The 15293-nt window shown below is 49.4% G+C and overlaps 1 protein-coding gene across 2 annotated transcripts in view; it reads left to right on the top strand.

Annotated features, from left to right (window-relative positions):
* Window positions 1-15293, top strand: part of LOC144169245 (uncharacterized) — a 41648-nt gene that overhangs the window by 13267 nt on the left and 13088 nt on the right. For both annotated transcript variants that reach the window (XM_077698303.1, XM_077698302.1), the window contains one exon: window positions 7574-7725. In XM_077698303.1, the coding sequence (XP_077554429.1) occupies window positions 7574-7725 (152 nt within the window). The remainder of the gene's footprint in view (window positions 1-7573; window positions 7726-15293) is intronic.

Below are 15293 nucleotides of genomic sequence, written 5' to 3'. Positions count from 1 at the left end.
CTACCGCTGGGTTGCGTTCAGTGTGGCTATCCGACGCTCCATGCCCAGAATCAAAGTTGGCGTTCAGTAAGCAGACTAAGTTAATATGCTTCCCACTTGGATTGCAATTCGGTGAACGATCCTGCGTGAATATGAAACTTCTTTTCTACTTAATTATTCGTTTGCAGTTCTTAAAAGCAGTAAAAGTAGAAAAAAATAACGAACACCCGCGAAGAAAGACTCGAACTGTACTGCCTCTCAAAACATAAAGCCGGCATTCTACGTCGACTATATCCCAACAGATGTCGCCTTTTGGCAAAATACAGCATGTTAAACTGGGCTCTCAATACACACGACTGGCTGCTTCTAGTCCTTTTTGTGGCATTTGAGAGGCCCCCGCAGTGATACCGCCTGTTCCCCACTCGCCGATCCTGCTTACCAGCCTCATGTTGCTGTAATGCTAGACTGGTACCCGGATTGCTTTTAACATGATAAAAGCTATCGTACATGCCTATCTCGGTGACACAAGCGACGGCAGTTGGGACGCTACCGTGTTTCTCTTGCAACTCCAGCTATAGGAATCACGCGGACTGTACTTGTTGCAACCTGATTTTCCTTCAACAATCTGAGATTTACAGTCCCGCTTTTTAGCTCGAGTAGGTAGGAGCGAAGCTTACGTCTATAACCCACTTCCAAAGCTACCATCCTGCACGGTTTGTACACGCCATGGAGGGAAAATCCGAACACCTGATTGGTTTCTTCGGTTTCTCACTTCGCTGCCGCTCCGCCACCGACGAACTTTTCTTACCCATGAAGAGCTTTTCGAACGATTTTATTCCCACCGCCGCGCGTCGGGCGCGCACGGCCGGGCGTGGTTTGTCGTCTTTTCGACGCATAATCGCTCCATGTATTCTGGCCTTATTGGGTCGCGAGCGCTAGGTCCGCTCTCCCGAATTGCGGGCAGCCATGCAAGAACGCAAGTGTGAGCGCGACTGTGAACTTGCGTGTGCTCGTCGAGCTAATGCCGATCTTGTGGAAGTAGACAGCTGGACAAAACAACAATGGTGTGCCGGCGAAGTTTATTGGATTTGGCAAAAGGGATTGCTCCACGCTTCCAGTGGGGTCCAGCTTCGCGTGTGCTCCTTTTTCTACTGGGGGAGAGCTTCGGTAAGTTTCTCCCGCGCTCTCTCTCCGCTTTGAAAGAGGTGTCTTAAAATGGGCCCATTTTCGTGTAGCTGTGTTAGAGGAATCACTAACATCACTTTGCGAAATGCATAGGGCCTTCATGGTGACTGCACCTTTACATCTTTACACCTTTACTCAGAATACTGGGTTCCCAAGGAAGGCGAGATAAGTCATAAGGTGAAAGAGAGAAGACTTACGGTTCTTCCCATTTCGATCTAGACCCTTAAAATGAAATAATGTGCAATGGGAGAGCATGGACGGGTCCAACCTATGACGCGCCAAGTCGAAGAGGAAGCATTGAGACGAAAGAGTCGCACCAGCGCCTGCGTTTAACGCGACTCCAACCACACACGGTAGACCTAAAAGCACAATGAAATCGAATAAATGATAAATCCTACGAACTATGTGGCAACACGCCAATAAAAAAGTTTCAGCACAATTGTAATTGTGCTGTATGGAAGGGATAACTGTTGTGGCCGGAAAATGATTATCGCAGGTCATGTTAGCTGGTGGGTTGCGCCTCTGTAATTATTCCTGTTGAAGTTTTCACGACAGTTCGTTTTGTCGGAAGCTGTTTTTGTATGATTACGGTTGTAAAAATCAAATAATTTCAAGTAAACAACAATAATTTCCGCTAAGTAATTAAGCACATAATTCTTTTAAATCTTAACTAGTGTTTATATCAATATTTCTATGTGTACTGATCAGACTGCTTGATGATGATGATCGTTGGATGTTTATGGCGCAAGGCCAACTGGGGCAAAGAGCGCCAAAACAATAGTCGATGATAGGGGTGGAACCTTAAACACTAAGTAAAATCAGCAAAAACAAAAGTAAAATCACAACACGACAATGAGCATGGCTGGTGTATAGGGCCAGATTTCATGATGCGTGATAGGAAATGAGGTTTAAAAACTTGACGTCGGACAAATACTCAAACACACGTTTCACGGAAACAATGGCATCATCACCTAGGAAAAACGATGGATGTAGGGGAATATGTTGTCTGTAGAGCTCTCTGAAGTGTTTGTGTCGTGTTGTGTGAAGTGCCTTGCATGTGATTAGTATGTGCACTACGGATAGGGCCTCTCCGCACCTGCTGCACTGGGGTCTAGAAGATCCCGTCAGCAGATACGAGTGCGTCGCATGGGTGTGCCCTATCCGCAGCCTACCCAAGGCGACTTCAGTGTGTCTGTTGTGTGAGTCAGATGTGTACCGTCCCAAGTGTGGCTTTATTGCATGTAGTTTGTTGTCTGTCTCTTCGTCCCAGTGTGTTTGCCATGTTCTGCGCAGGTGTTGTCTTATGTGTGGCTTGAGGTCTGTGTAGGGTACCGTTGTAATGTCCACAGTGTTCCTGAGTGCAGCAGCACCGGCCCTCTCGTCTGCCAACTCGTTCCCAGCGATCCCTGCATGTCCTGGGACCCAGCAGAGGACCAGCTCATGCTTTTGTGCATACACGGACATGATAGTGCTGAATACAAGATTAACTATGTGGTTTTTGGGGGGCTTGTGCGATGACAGTGCACGAACAACACTCAATGAATCTGTATAGATGATGGAATTGGGAATCTGAGTTTCAAGAATGTGTCGTACAATCAGTAAAATCCCATACGCTTCTGCTGAAAAAATTGATGTGTGCACGCTCATGGTTCTGGCTGCATTGAAATTAGGACCATGAGCAGCGCACGACACCATACTGGAGGATTTAGAAGCGTCACTATAAAATTCTGCACATGTGTATTTAAACTGCAAAGACAGAAAGTGCTGCAGTATTGCAGCTCGTGGTACACGATTTTTGTCAAGTCTCATAAAAGAAAGGTCGCACGACACCGGGCGAACTTGCCAAGGCGGTAAACTGTTAGAAAAGGATGACCTGTACACATCTAAAAACGAAGCACTTAAATCCGAGGCTCGCTCTCTCACTCTAAGTGAAAAGGACAGAGGAACGGATGGGCGATTTGCAAAGAGCAGAGATGTTGATGTATCGTTAAAGACAGGATAAAAAGGATGATTATTCAGTGATGAAATTTTAATAGCATATAGCAAGTCCATGTACGTTCGTTGGTTCTCAAGGCTCCACTTATCACACTCGACATACAGACTCTCGACAGGGCTAGTGCGAAAAGCACCCGAGCCGAGACGAAGCCCCAAGTGCAGCACTGGGTCAAGCATTCGCAACGCTGTTTTAGTCGCCGACCCATATACCACACTGCCATAGTCTAAACGAGACCCAACCAAAGCAGTATAGAGCCGTAGTAGGAGTTCTTTGTCGGAACCATAAGATTGATGGGAGAGAACCTTAAGTATATTCATTGTTTTCAGACATTTATGTTTAAGTTCCTTGATGTGTGGAATGAATGTGAGTTTCTGGTCAAACACAACACCTAAGAACTTGTGCTCCTTGTTCACAGGAAGCGACACGCCATTAAGAGTAATGTCTGGGTCCATATGGATCCCGCGCTTCCTGGAGAACACAACGCAGGAGCTTTTTACAGGATTTAATTTAAAACCATTCTTGTCTGCCCAGCCGGCAAGTTTCTTTACACCAAGCTGGACTTGACGTTCGCAGATTGACAGATTGCATGATTTATAGGATATCTGCACGTCATCTACATACATGGAATAAGAGATTGTAGGTGGCAGTGCCTTACCAAGAGAGTTCATTTTTACTATGAAGAGAGTGCAGCTCAACACGCCACCCTGTGGCACGCCATTTTCTTGCACGTAAACGTTTGAGAGTGCACAACCAACTCTTACTCGAAACGTTCTGTCTGACAAGTAACTAACAAGAGTGTTTAACATGTTACCCGATACACCGAATGACTTGAGGTCCCTAAGGATCCCATAACGCCACGCGGTGTCGTATGCCTTTTCAAGGTCGAAGAAGACAGTTAAACAATACTGCTTATGCGCGAAGGCATCCTTGATGTACGAGTCAAGAGCTACCAGTTGATCGTTCGTCGATCGCCCCACCCTAAAGCCTGCCTGGCAGCTCTCGAGAAGACCGTTGTACTCGAGGAAGTACACGAGCCTGCGATTTACCATCTTCTCGAAGAGCTTGCACAGGCAGCTCGTCAGGGCTATAGGACGGTAGCTTGAGGGGGACGACGGGTCCTTTCCCTCCTTCAGGAAAGCTACAACTATAGCCTCCTTCCAAGAGTTTGGAATGTACCCCGAAAGCCAGATCTTGTTATAGAGGTGTAAGAGTGTTAGAAGTGTGTCTGCGTGCAGGTGTTGTATCATTGTGTATGTGATGTTGTCTGGGCCTGGAGCTGAGGGTTTACACGTGCTTAGAGCAGCCCTCAGCTCATGTAGTGAAAACAGGGAGTTGTAAGAAGTCTGTGATTTGTTGCTGTCGCGTAGGGACTTCTTTTCACAACAGGCTTTATGTTTCAAGAAAGTGTTTGTGTAGTGTGCTGAACTGGACACGTGTTGGAAGTGTTGTGCGAGTGTGTCAGCCTGGTCTTCGAGTGTGTCCCCTGTTGTGCTGACCAGAGGCAGGCTGTGTGTTTGTTGTCCCTTGAGTTTACGTATTCGTGTCCATACTTTCCTTGTGTCTGTGTAAGAGTTTATTGATGTTATGAATGTACGCCAACTCTCTCGTTTTGCCCCACGGCGCACACGTTTTCCTAACGCCTTGGCCCGTTTGAACAAGAGGAGGTTTCCCGACGTGGGGTACCGACGGAGGATACCCCACGCCTTGTTCTGGGCCTCTCGCGCCCGCCTACAGTCCTCATTCCACCACGGCCTCCGCTGGTTGCGCGGGGCACCAGAGGCGTGGGGAATGGACCTTTCGGCGGCGTCGAGGATGTGCGCCGTGAGGAGTTGTGCGGCTTCATCTACGTGTAGGTGTCCTATGAATGTGTGGTGTAGTTTGGATGTCTCTGTAAATGTATTCCAGTTAGCTCGTGCTTCATTGAACCTATTATGGGAAGATGGACTGCATGGGCCTTTACCTTTGTATGTAAGTGAGGTGGGGAAGTGGTCACTACCGTATGGGTCAGTTGCCACACCCCACTCCAGAAGAGGAAAGAGAACTGCGGAGCCAATAGCCAAGTCAAGACATGAGTATGTGTTGTGTCCTATGTTATGATATGTAGGCTGTTTATTGTTGAAAAGGCATGCTCCTGAAGATGTAAGGAATTTCTCTATAAGGCGACCTCGGGCATCCGTGCGAGAAGAGCCCCAAAGAGTGTTGTGAGCATTAAGGTCGCCTGTCAGGATGTATGGTTCGGGCAGCTGGTCAACCAGCGCCTCGAAGTCAGAGCTTAAAAGTGAAACATCAGGAGGAATGTATATGGAGCATACCGTTATCAACCTATTAAATATTATCAAGCGTATTGCTACAGCCTCAAGGATAGTGTTCAGAGTGACAGGGTGGCATGCTAAAGATTTCCGGGCGATTATGGCCACACCCCCAGAAGAGTGTGTGCAGCCATCCCTGTCTTTCCTGTATACCAGGTAACTATTCAAGAAATTTGTGTGTTTAGAATTCAAATGTGTTTCCTGAACACACATTACACTTGGCTGATTGGTATGCAGAATCTCATACACGTCGTCAAGATTATTCATAAGGCCTCTGCAGTTCCATTGAACAATATTTTCTCTTCCCATTATTTAGTGTGAGAGCTACTGGAGTGTGTATGTTTATGTGTCGTCTTTCGGGGCTGTGACTCTTGGATTGGGCTTTTTGGGCGGCCTATCTGTAGGCTTGGACGACGGAGGCCGCTCCTTGCGCTGCGTTGCAGGCAAGAACGGCACGACGTCCATCTCGTCGTCCGATGTCCTGGGTGTGCCCGTCGAACCGGGCCCCCCGGACTTGGCCCCCCTTCGGGGGCCCTTCGTTTGACCCGCCACCGCCGCTGGTGTCGGGGGCACCAGAAGTGGCACGGTCGGTGCGGTGGTGGTGGGAGCCGGTCCGGGGCCCGTGGTGTCCATGGCACCCTCCAACGCACTGGACGATGGGGAGGCACGGACGGGAGCGGCACCGGTCCCGATGGAAGAGGTTGCCACCACAACCGCTGCTGGCTCAGCGAGCGGCGTGGAGGCGGACTGGGCTGCCAGAGGCAACCCAGGGGGGGGCGGGGGCGGGACCAAGTCCGACTCGCGGTACTGGGTCCCCGCCGAAACCAGACGCCGCTCCGCCCCCCGGCGAGCTGCGTCGGCATACCTCCCCAGGGGGAAAGAGGCGAACCTCTTTCGCGCCTCTGGGAAGGTAAGATTCTCAGTCACTTTTACCTTGATGATCTCCTTCTCCTGTTTGAATTTCTCACATGTTCTAGAGTAGGCCCCGTGGGGTCCCTTGCAGTTAGCACAGATGAGGGTTTGTGATGGGCAGTTGTCAGATGCGTGATCATGTTGTGCACACTTGGCGCATGTTAGTCGACCACGACAAGCATTAGTGCCATGTCCGAACCGCTGACACTTGTAGCAGCGGCGTGGGTTCGGCACGTAGGGTCGGACCGGACATCTCAGGAAACCTGCGCTGACCGATTCGGGAAGTGTTGAGCGGTCAAATGTCAAGATTATGTGTTTAGTAGGTATTATTTGGTCATTTCGGCGTATCGTGATTCGCCGCACAGCTGTTACGCCCTGATCGCTAAGCCCTTCCAGCAGATCTGCTTCAGTCTCATTTATTAGATCTCTATCAGAGATCACGCCCTGGCAGCTATTAAGACTGCGATGGGGCGTGATCTTGATGTCGACATCGACCATGCGCGTTTGCTTCAAGAGGTTACAAGATTGTTGCTTGTTTTGAACTTCAATTAGGACTTCTCCCGTTGTGAGCTTTTTAGCTTTGTATGATTTGCCTACAAGGCTTTCAAGGAACTTGGAGATGATAAAGACAGACTGGGAAGTGATGGGGTTTGATTTATCCATGGATTCCATTACCAGGAAGCGCGAGAAATTATCGGGCTTTGGAATGGAGATCGAAGACAAAGGAGGAAAAGATACTTCGGTGCGGCCCCTTTTCAGGGACCGATCACGTTTGGGGGGGGGGTTTTGAAAATGCCATACAGTATGTATAGAAGCAGGGGACGGGGGTACTTTCTTCCACAACCTTACCCTGATAGCTGAGGAGGTCCCGGAGCTCCCTGCCTGGTGAACAGACAGGGAACCCATCCGCCGGAGCTTGACCTGGGCTCCGACGGCCACCGTTCGTGGTTTCTAACCCTCCACCTATAAACACATTGCCACGGTTGGATCCAGCGTATGTTTGGGGGCTCGGGGTCCGCGGTATCGCCAGTACCGTCACCAAGATTGCTCAAGGTGCCCCGTGCGGGGATCAGACTGCTTCGTCTGTTTTCATTCTTGACACATACTAGGCACCGTTTTAGGTCACGGTTCTGCACCTAACTGAAAGTGTGTAACACCATATATTTATCCCTGTCTTTTTTGTTTGTTTCAGGTACTCGAAAAGCATACGTACGGCTTGGCTATTTACGACCAAGATCTCGATGGGGACCTCGACTGCTTGGTTGCAAAGCGCACCGAGCTTGATAAAAACACTCGCACAGCAACCTTTCTATTCGAATTTGGCAGGCCTGGTAGCCCACAGAGGTGAGCTCAATCTTACCTTCTGCATCACATTGCGTCTCCATTCTGGCTGCGGTATAGGCAAGGTGTCAATGTCGGAAATTTTTAACAGACCCAACGAGTAGGTGGGCAGAGGTCTATTCACATATGTGTTCTATATTTAAACGTCTACTGCAATCAATTAATCCCATAACACAACCGGCAGGAGAATATTGCCCCGACACCTACCCCGACGTCACGGATATATTGGAGTTTTAACCGATGATAGTTGCAGCATTTACGTCTGATGACATCGCTTTTCACCATATACACTAATTCATACATTGCTCAGAGGACAATAATGCGTATGTAAACGAAAGCCTTGAAACGTAATAACTAAAACATTACTGATCTGGATCACGAACAGAGATATCACGCATATTTCCTAACACTACCTAGGTTTCACGGCGTTTGCGTAGCATAACGCAGAGCTGTGGGATTTGCAATGTTACATTTTCTCAGTATCATCATGCAACAGTGCTTTCCAAAGTGCGCTAAGTTATACGTATTTCGTTCAGATTACGCTGATAGTTCGCGAATAATATCGTAAAACAAAACGCTGTTGTAGAGAACAAAACTCCAGAAGTTGCCAGAATTGTCTAGTTTACCGTAGAATTCTTATGCCGCTTGTCTAGAACGAGTAGCAAAAAGCGTTAGATTATTTTATTATTTTCAAGTTTATCATTGTTTCTTTCGTAATGATGTACATTTATATCATTATCGTGATAAGTTGCGTTTCCTTCGCTATTTTGTTTTATTTTCAAAATGCAACACGTACTGCAGAGTTGCACCTTCTACGCTATTTTTATACATACTTTTAATATTCTTTTGCAAAATGTTGTGTTTATTCTACGGTTTTTGGGAGAGATCTACCAGATGCATATGTTAGATTTTGACTGATAATTTAATTAAAAATATTCTTTTTTCTAACTTTGTGGATTTCCAAAATTTTGTCCGACCAATAATTTGCATTTACGCTATTATAACGATTACAGACGTTGTTTTCGCCATTTCCGCATTTTTTTAAAATCCAGGGCATTACAGGGTTCGCCATTTTTGCCATGTCTTTTTTGCGGAATTTGAACGCTATCTTGCGGAATTTTGTGTTGATTCTTCGGTTTATGGGGGAGCTGTATAAGATTCTTATTTTTTAATTGGCCCGATTGGTTTTGGGAATTTCTTTTATTCGGTTTTTGTTATTATTTTCTTTTGTTTTCAGAAATTTTGTGCAAATATTTATCTCCACCTACTACTTACTAACGATAAAAGGTGTCACTTCCTTTTCGTGGCCCCGCATTTTTTCCTCTCTCTACTGCACCGAGCGAATTTTTTCGTTAACATTCCGCTAGGCCAAGAAGTTCGACAGAAAGTGGCAAGGAGGCACGGGGCCCAACAGCAGGGCTGAGAGTGCGCACGCACGAATAAAAACACTTCCCGCAGGCGGCATCGCACATTGGTTACTCGCATTATAAATGCGAGTAACCGGTAGCGTCCATCCGGTTGCGCTACCATTGCATTCAGTGCAACGCCTAGGCGAATTACCCGGGTACGTGGCCTCCTTACGGCGGGTTAAGCCCCCAGGAAGGTCAGTCCAACGCGGAGGAAGAAGGGCACGTGTGCAGCGCCGAAGAGACTCTTTTATCAGAGCGTCCTACCATGGCCTCTCGATTGCTTCTTTCGTTCGAGCGGCCGTGGCCCTGCAGTGAAAACTACAGAAGTGGGATCGGGTATATAACTTGCTGAGTATATGAGCAGCCACGTCGGCCTCAACGTGTTGCAGGCGTGCTATGGCGGGTCCAGAGGATGCGAACAGAGCTTGAGAGCGAGTGCCGTATCCCGTACACATCGCAAGTAATGCCCAATGTGCTGTCTACACTACGTATCTCGCGAGTAGCCTGTGTTGAACCGGCGTAGATGATCAGGCTAGGTGGTGGGGCAACACAAGGGCGAGGGACGAGGGCTCACAAGCCATCAGAGACAGTTACGAGGTTTTCAAACACCGAGGGGAGTGGTGCCTCCGTAACATAAGAGCATGCGTGGTTTACAGACGGCATAGAAGGGTAAACTAGGCTAGTGTGGATTATGCCATTTTTCACCCGTGCATCCAGATGGCCCTGGAGGCCATCTAGTGTGTCGATAGGGAGTGGTGGGCTGGTCTGCTGCCCTTGGCGAATACTTTTTAGACGCCCGAGAGGCCGGTTCTCGGTCACCTGTAGCCGGTGCTATGGTGGTGGCGCACCTGGAAGGTATATCAGAGGTGATGCGGGATCACAGTAGTACGCTAGTGCATCGGCGGCCGGAAGCGTTTTAGGTTTTAGAAGACGAGCCAATCGACGCTGGTGTCTAAGTTCGTCCAATGTTTTAATTTGTGATACAACGGGAATAACAACACCGACCAAAAAATATATCCCGTAAAAAAAACTCCCACCTCCCCTTGCGGGAACCCCTGTGTAGATGGGACGCATAGGCGGAGCGGCGAAGGGACCGCGCATAACGTTGAGGGGACTGCGTAAGCCGGTCCCAGTCGATGACGACGTTGGCGTACTCTTAGAGCGGCTTGGACTCTAGGTGTTTGAGCCCAGCGTGGATGTTGCTTCGCAGGAGAACTGAACACCGGTTACATGCGCAGCGCGCCCGAAGGAGAGGAAACCGCGGAAGAGAAAGTACTGCACATGCGCCGGCCCCAGCGCGTCTGCCGCGGCTATGACGCAACACAATCCAACACAATCCACTTTAATTCAATCCAATCGAAATTCAATCCAATCCAAGCCAAGCCAAGCCAAGCCAATCCAATCCAATCGAATCCAATTCAATGCCCCTCGCGAGAGAGTGTTCGCTATCGGAGAGGAGAGGGGGTGCGCGGCGGAGAGAATGGGGGAGGGGCAGACAACGCCGCCGACGGCGACGACGCCGGAGGGACAAGGCGAGTGAATCAGATGCTCTGCATCTAAAAAACGTTCCGGCTCTCACACAGGAGCCTTGTTCACAATGAATTCGCCAGTACAATGCCGCCTGTATAAACAGTGCCTAACGCGTGAGCGAAAAATGGCCAAACAGCCACTCTCCTGTTGCTCTCTCCTACCCTTCCCCGCTCCGTAGCCTTCCAGCGTGCTTTCGTGTCCACCAGCCAGCGCCGCTTCTCAGAAACTATGAAAAATAGTGGAAAGTTTGTTTAGCGTTCCCGAGGCGGCGCCCCTACGCCATTTTGTTTTTCACCATGCCTGTCTGGCTTGGTCTGTCACTGATAAAACTTCCTTTGTCACGAAGCAAAATCCATTGCGCTGCCGCAGGCTGATGCCGGCTTTGCGCGCTTATCTGATCACTGATCACTCTGATCACAGGCCCTGAAATTTTCTGAGTGGGGCATCCCCCCTCTATCCCCTCCGCATTTAGGTATTGTTTTGACCCCCCTGTTCGTACTCCGCATCAGTACGCATTTCTGAAATTGAGGAGCGTACTGTAGAAGCGCCCAGACAGCGTGGCGGGATCGCAGCTGCTTATCGTTTTGTTTCCTATAATTTTCTGAAGTTTACAAGCACGTGATATTATTGGAAAGTAATCGTAGAAGTGAGCGCCTGAACAAAAAACGTGCACGCAATTTTTTCTTCTCTAAATACTCCAGAAAGAAAAATATCAGTAAAATAACGGCTGCCCCATCCGAAAATATCGTTTTTCTGTTAGCTATATGTCTACCCGACAATCAGTATGTTCTTAGACTATTTCAGTCCGCCTCCGTATTTATCTTTGCAAAAATGCAGCAAGTATGAAGCGAGCGACACGTTGAACGAGATCCTCAGTGCGCCACAGAACTAGCGCCCCGTCACGGCTAAGATGTAGGCGAAACGGCCTTTGAAGCCCAACACGCAAGCTGACAGACACACGTCGTAGAAGTGGGTGCAGCGTTTGCGACTCGCGAGCGGTGACGTAAGGCGAGATGTCCGCCGGCACGCGCCACATACCGGATCAGTGCCTGAACTAAGAGTCCCTACCCTTCCCATTGAAAAGCGCGCGACGCGTCAGGCAATGTTAATACAGGAGGCGTTGGCCAGTACATCACCAAGTTTTATGTACGTCTAATAATGTGACGTAGGCAGTGGGAGTGAACTGGAGGCAGATTGCCCTGCGTTCTATTCTATGTTCGCTCCGTTGTCTGTATGATCAATGATTCGAAATAAAGTCGTGACGTCAGGTTCTTCTGTTTTGCAAGAATGCGTACCGCGCCCCAGTTTATCTCGTGGCCCGAAGTGTCAGCATGCTCAGCCAGAGCGTTTGAAGCCAAGTGGCGTTTCCTGACGTCGTAGTCAAGTTGTTTTATCCGCCTGGCCCGTGTTGTTCACCCGCCTGGCCCGTGATCCCACTGCACAACTTCAAAAGTAGTTCCAGAAGCTGTTGTCCGATGTTTTCCGGTTCGTTCTCCCGCAACACAAGTGGCTGTATTATTCGCTTCTTTGTCACAATGGTTCTGCCCCTGCAATATACGGCCTCCCAAAAATTCACAAGCCCGATGTGCCCGTGCGCTTAATTGTCGACTATACGCGTTCGCCCCTTCACAGGCTTTATGGTTTCTTGCACCGTATCCTGTCCCCTCTGATTGGAAGAATTAGTGCGCATGTACGCAATTCTCAGATTTTATTGAGAAGGTTCGCGACGTGGCACTTGACGACGGGGACGTGATGGTTTCCTTTGGTGTGAAATACCTCTTCACAAGTGTTCCCGTTGATCTGACTGTGTCACTTTGCAAGGACGCCATCGAAGCTGATGATACGATGCCCGAAAGGTGCCCCATTGAAGCAGCCGACCTGACGAAACTTCTGCATTTTCTGCTCAGCGAACGCGTATTTCAGCTTCCAGCAGGAATTCTTCAAGCAGGTGCAAGGAACGGCTATGGGTGCGGCCATTTCAGTCACGGCCACGAAATTAACCATGGAATCCCTCGCCGGCCGCTCGCAACGTTTTCTTCGCCCCCTAAAATATTCGAGCGCTACGTTGATGACTGCTTTTGTGTAATACAAAGAAGTGCCTTGACTCGTTTTACCTCGCACTTAAATAGCATGCAAGCGGCAATACAGATCACTGTGGGAGAGGAAGTCAATTGCACACTGTTATTTCTGGATGTCCTCGTGAAGCGGAGTTGGCCAAATCTCTGAGCATCTGCAGGAAGCCGACGCACACGGGCCGCTACCTGGACTTCACTTCTGTGCATCCGGCCTCTCACAAGAGGTCCGTGGTGACCACCCTGTTGCAATGAGCTAATAGCGCTTTCCATTGGGCGAACTGGAGCACTTCTAACTGCACCCAAAGTGGTCTCGCGAGTTATGGCGTCTTACAGTGGTCGGGCAGGAGCAGGGGCGTTGTGTTTCATTGGTCGATGAGGAGCACTTTTTTGGTGCTGAGAGCAGCCGAGAGCAGTTTTCGGTGCTCCGTCGCCAGCGGCGGAGTAACAGGGAACGCCGAGGAAGTCACATGACCTCTTTTGCGTCACTTCTGGTTGTCCCCGGGTGGCGGAGGAAAAATGGCGGAATCCAGCAGCCGCGGTAGTCGCTCAGCGTGTACGGCAGCAGCTAAGCGCGGCCGTCTGGACAAGGAATTGCTGCTACTTTTAGATGATGAAAGCACAACAGATTCAAGCGCAAGCTCATCATCGGACAGCAGCAGCAGCGACGACGACGACGATTTGACATTGCATGAGTTTATGTTCGAGCACCTGTTCACCCCGCCGGAGCAGCGACCGAAGGTAGAGTCGTATTTGGAAAAGACGGCGGACGCTGTTATCGTTCGCAGCTAATTTTTTGGAGACACGATGGTGACCCCTTTATCATGAACATGAACATCCGCTCGGCTTCTTCATTCGTCGCCATGCGGAAGGCAGACAGAAAACCACCGGCACGTATCTGGCAAAACTGGCGAGGAATAACTGCGTGCGGACATCACGAGCGCGCGAAATGCTCCGGGAAGCGAGCGCGGGAAACGTTTGGTCACATGACTCTTGACATCTCGCCCTCCCCCTGTTTTCACTGCTCCCGGAGCAGCGCGAATGTTTCATTCGCGGAACGAAAGCAGACGTCCCCGTTACTCCCGTGTGCTGCTCTGGCAGCTCGCTCCACTTGCTCCTGTTCGCCCAATGGAATTCGCCATGAACTTGCACTGAGCAGAACGACCTCGCCATTGACTCTGTCAGTGTTCGTCGGGACCTTGGTGACGGCGGCTACCCCCCCCCCGCCTTTCTTTATTTCGACGGTGGAACGCCAGCTGTCTCGCCCGGTACTTCCTTCGGCCTCTTCAAAACCGATGCGTCCACCTGTTCCGTACGTTCCTGGAATCAGCGAGACCCTTTCTCGTGTAATGCGCACGTACAGCGTCCAGATAGCGCACGTGCCTACTCGCAAACTGAAGCATGCCCTGGTCAATGTAAAAGACAAATTATCGAAGAAAAATTCCCAGGAGTGGTATACTCCGTCCCTTGTGGCGATAGCAAGTACAGGTACACAGGAGAGACCGACAACTTCGAAAAACGGATAAAGCAACAGGACTACGACATCAGAAAACGCCACGTGGCTTCAAGCGCTCTGGCTGAGTACGCTGACACTTTGGGCCACGAGATAAACTGGGGCGCGGCACCCATTCTTGCAAAAGAGAAGAACCCGACGTCACGAGTTCATTTGGAACCATTAATCATACAGACAACGGTGCGAACATTGAATCGAAAGCAGGGCAATCTGCCTCCAGTTTACTCCCACTCCCACGTCACATTCTTAGACGTACATAAAACGTGATGTGATATACTGACGAATTCACTGTGGACAAGGCTCCCGTGTGGGAGCAGAAACGTCTTTTATTTGACGAAATGTATTTTTGGTCGGTGTTTTTTTCCCGTTGTATTATGAGCCACCCCGACCAGACGGGATTCCGTCCAACCATAGATTTAAATAATTTAATTTGGGCCTCTGCTTGCAGGGTCGGAATGCAGGTCATGCTAGGAAGGCCGGTGTTCCCTCCCATTTCTTCCCTGTTTGTGGTTTCCAAACTATCCCAGTGACGCGAAGTAAGATGCTAGAACGGGGCTTGATAGACGATACGTGGCTGAAAGGCAGTAAAAAAAATAACACCATCTTCCCTTAGGGGAACCCTGAGTAGTATGAGAAGCAGCGATGGGGTCGACTGAATTTCCCATTAGTTTTCACTTTCAGTTCGTCGTTTACGTAGACGTTCAGTTTTGCGTGCCTTCGTTGTATCAGTATCTTCTTGACGTAGTTTGAATGAGTGAAGGACATCAGGCCTGTTGGTAGCACATGGTCCCTGTCACGGTTTGTAGCGCCGTGGGAAGAGCACCACGTACCTCCCGTTGCGGAAAGAAAGTCGTGGGATCGAAACCGGGCACCGACTAAGCATTTATTTTTAATATGGACTGCCCTGACGTCAGCCCAAAAGCTGACGGGTCTGAAGAGACGCGTATTCGCAGTAGAGTGGGGGCGGCGGTCAACGACAACGAGGGAGGGAGAGACACAGCCCTGAGCATGAAATGCTTCGCATCTCCAATACCAAGAAACTGCCGA

The sequence above is a fragment of the Haemaphysalis longicornis genome, unplaced genomic scaffold, assembly GCF_048455015.1.
Source record: "Haemaphysalis longicornis isolate Haplotype H1 unplaced genomic scaffold, Haemaphysalis longicornis Haplotype H1 scaffold_2, whole genome shotgun sequence".
Taxonomy (NCBI): Eukaryota; Metazoa; Arthropoda; class Arachnida; order Ixodida; family Ixodidae; genus Haemaphysalis; species Haemaphysalis longicornis.
Note: the sequence above shows the minus strand (reverse complement) of the source record. Positions and strands in the feature narration are given on the sequence as shown.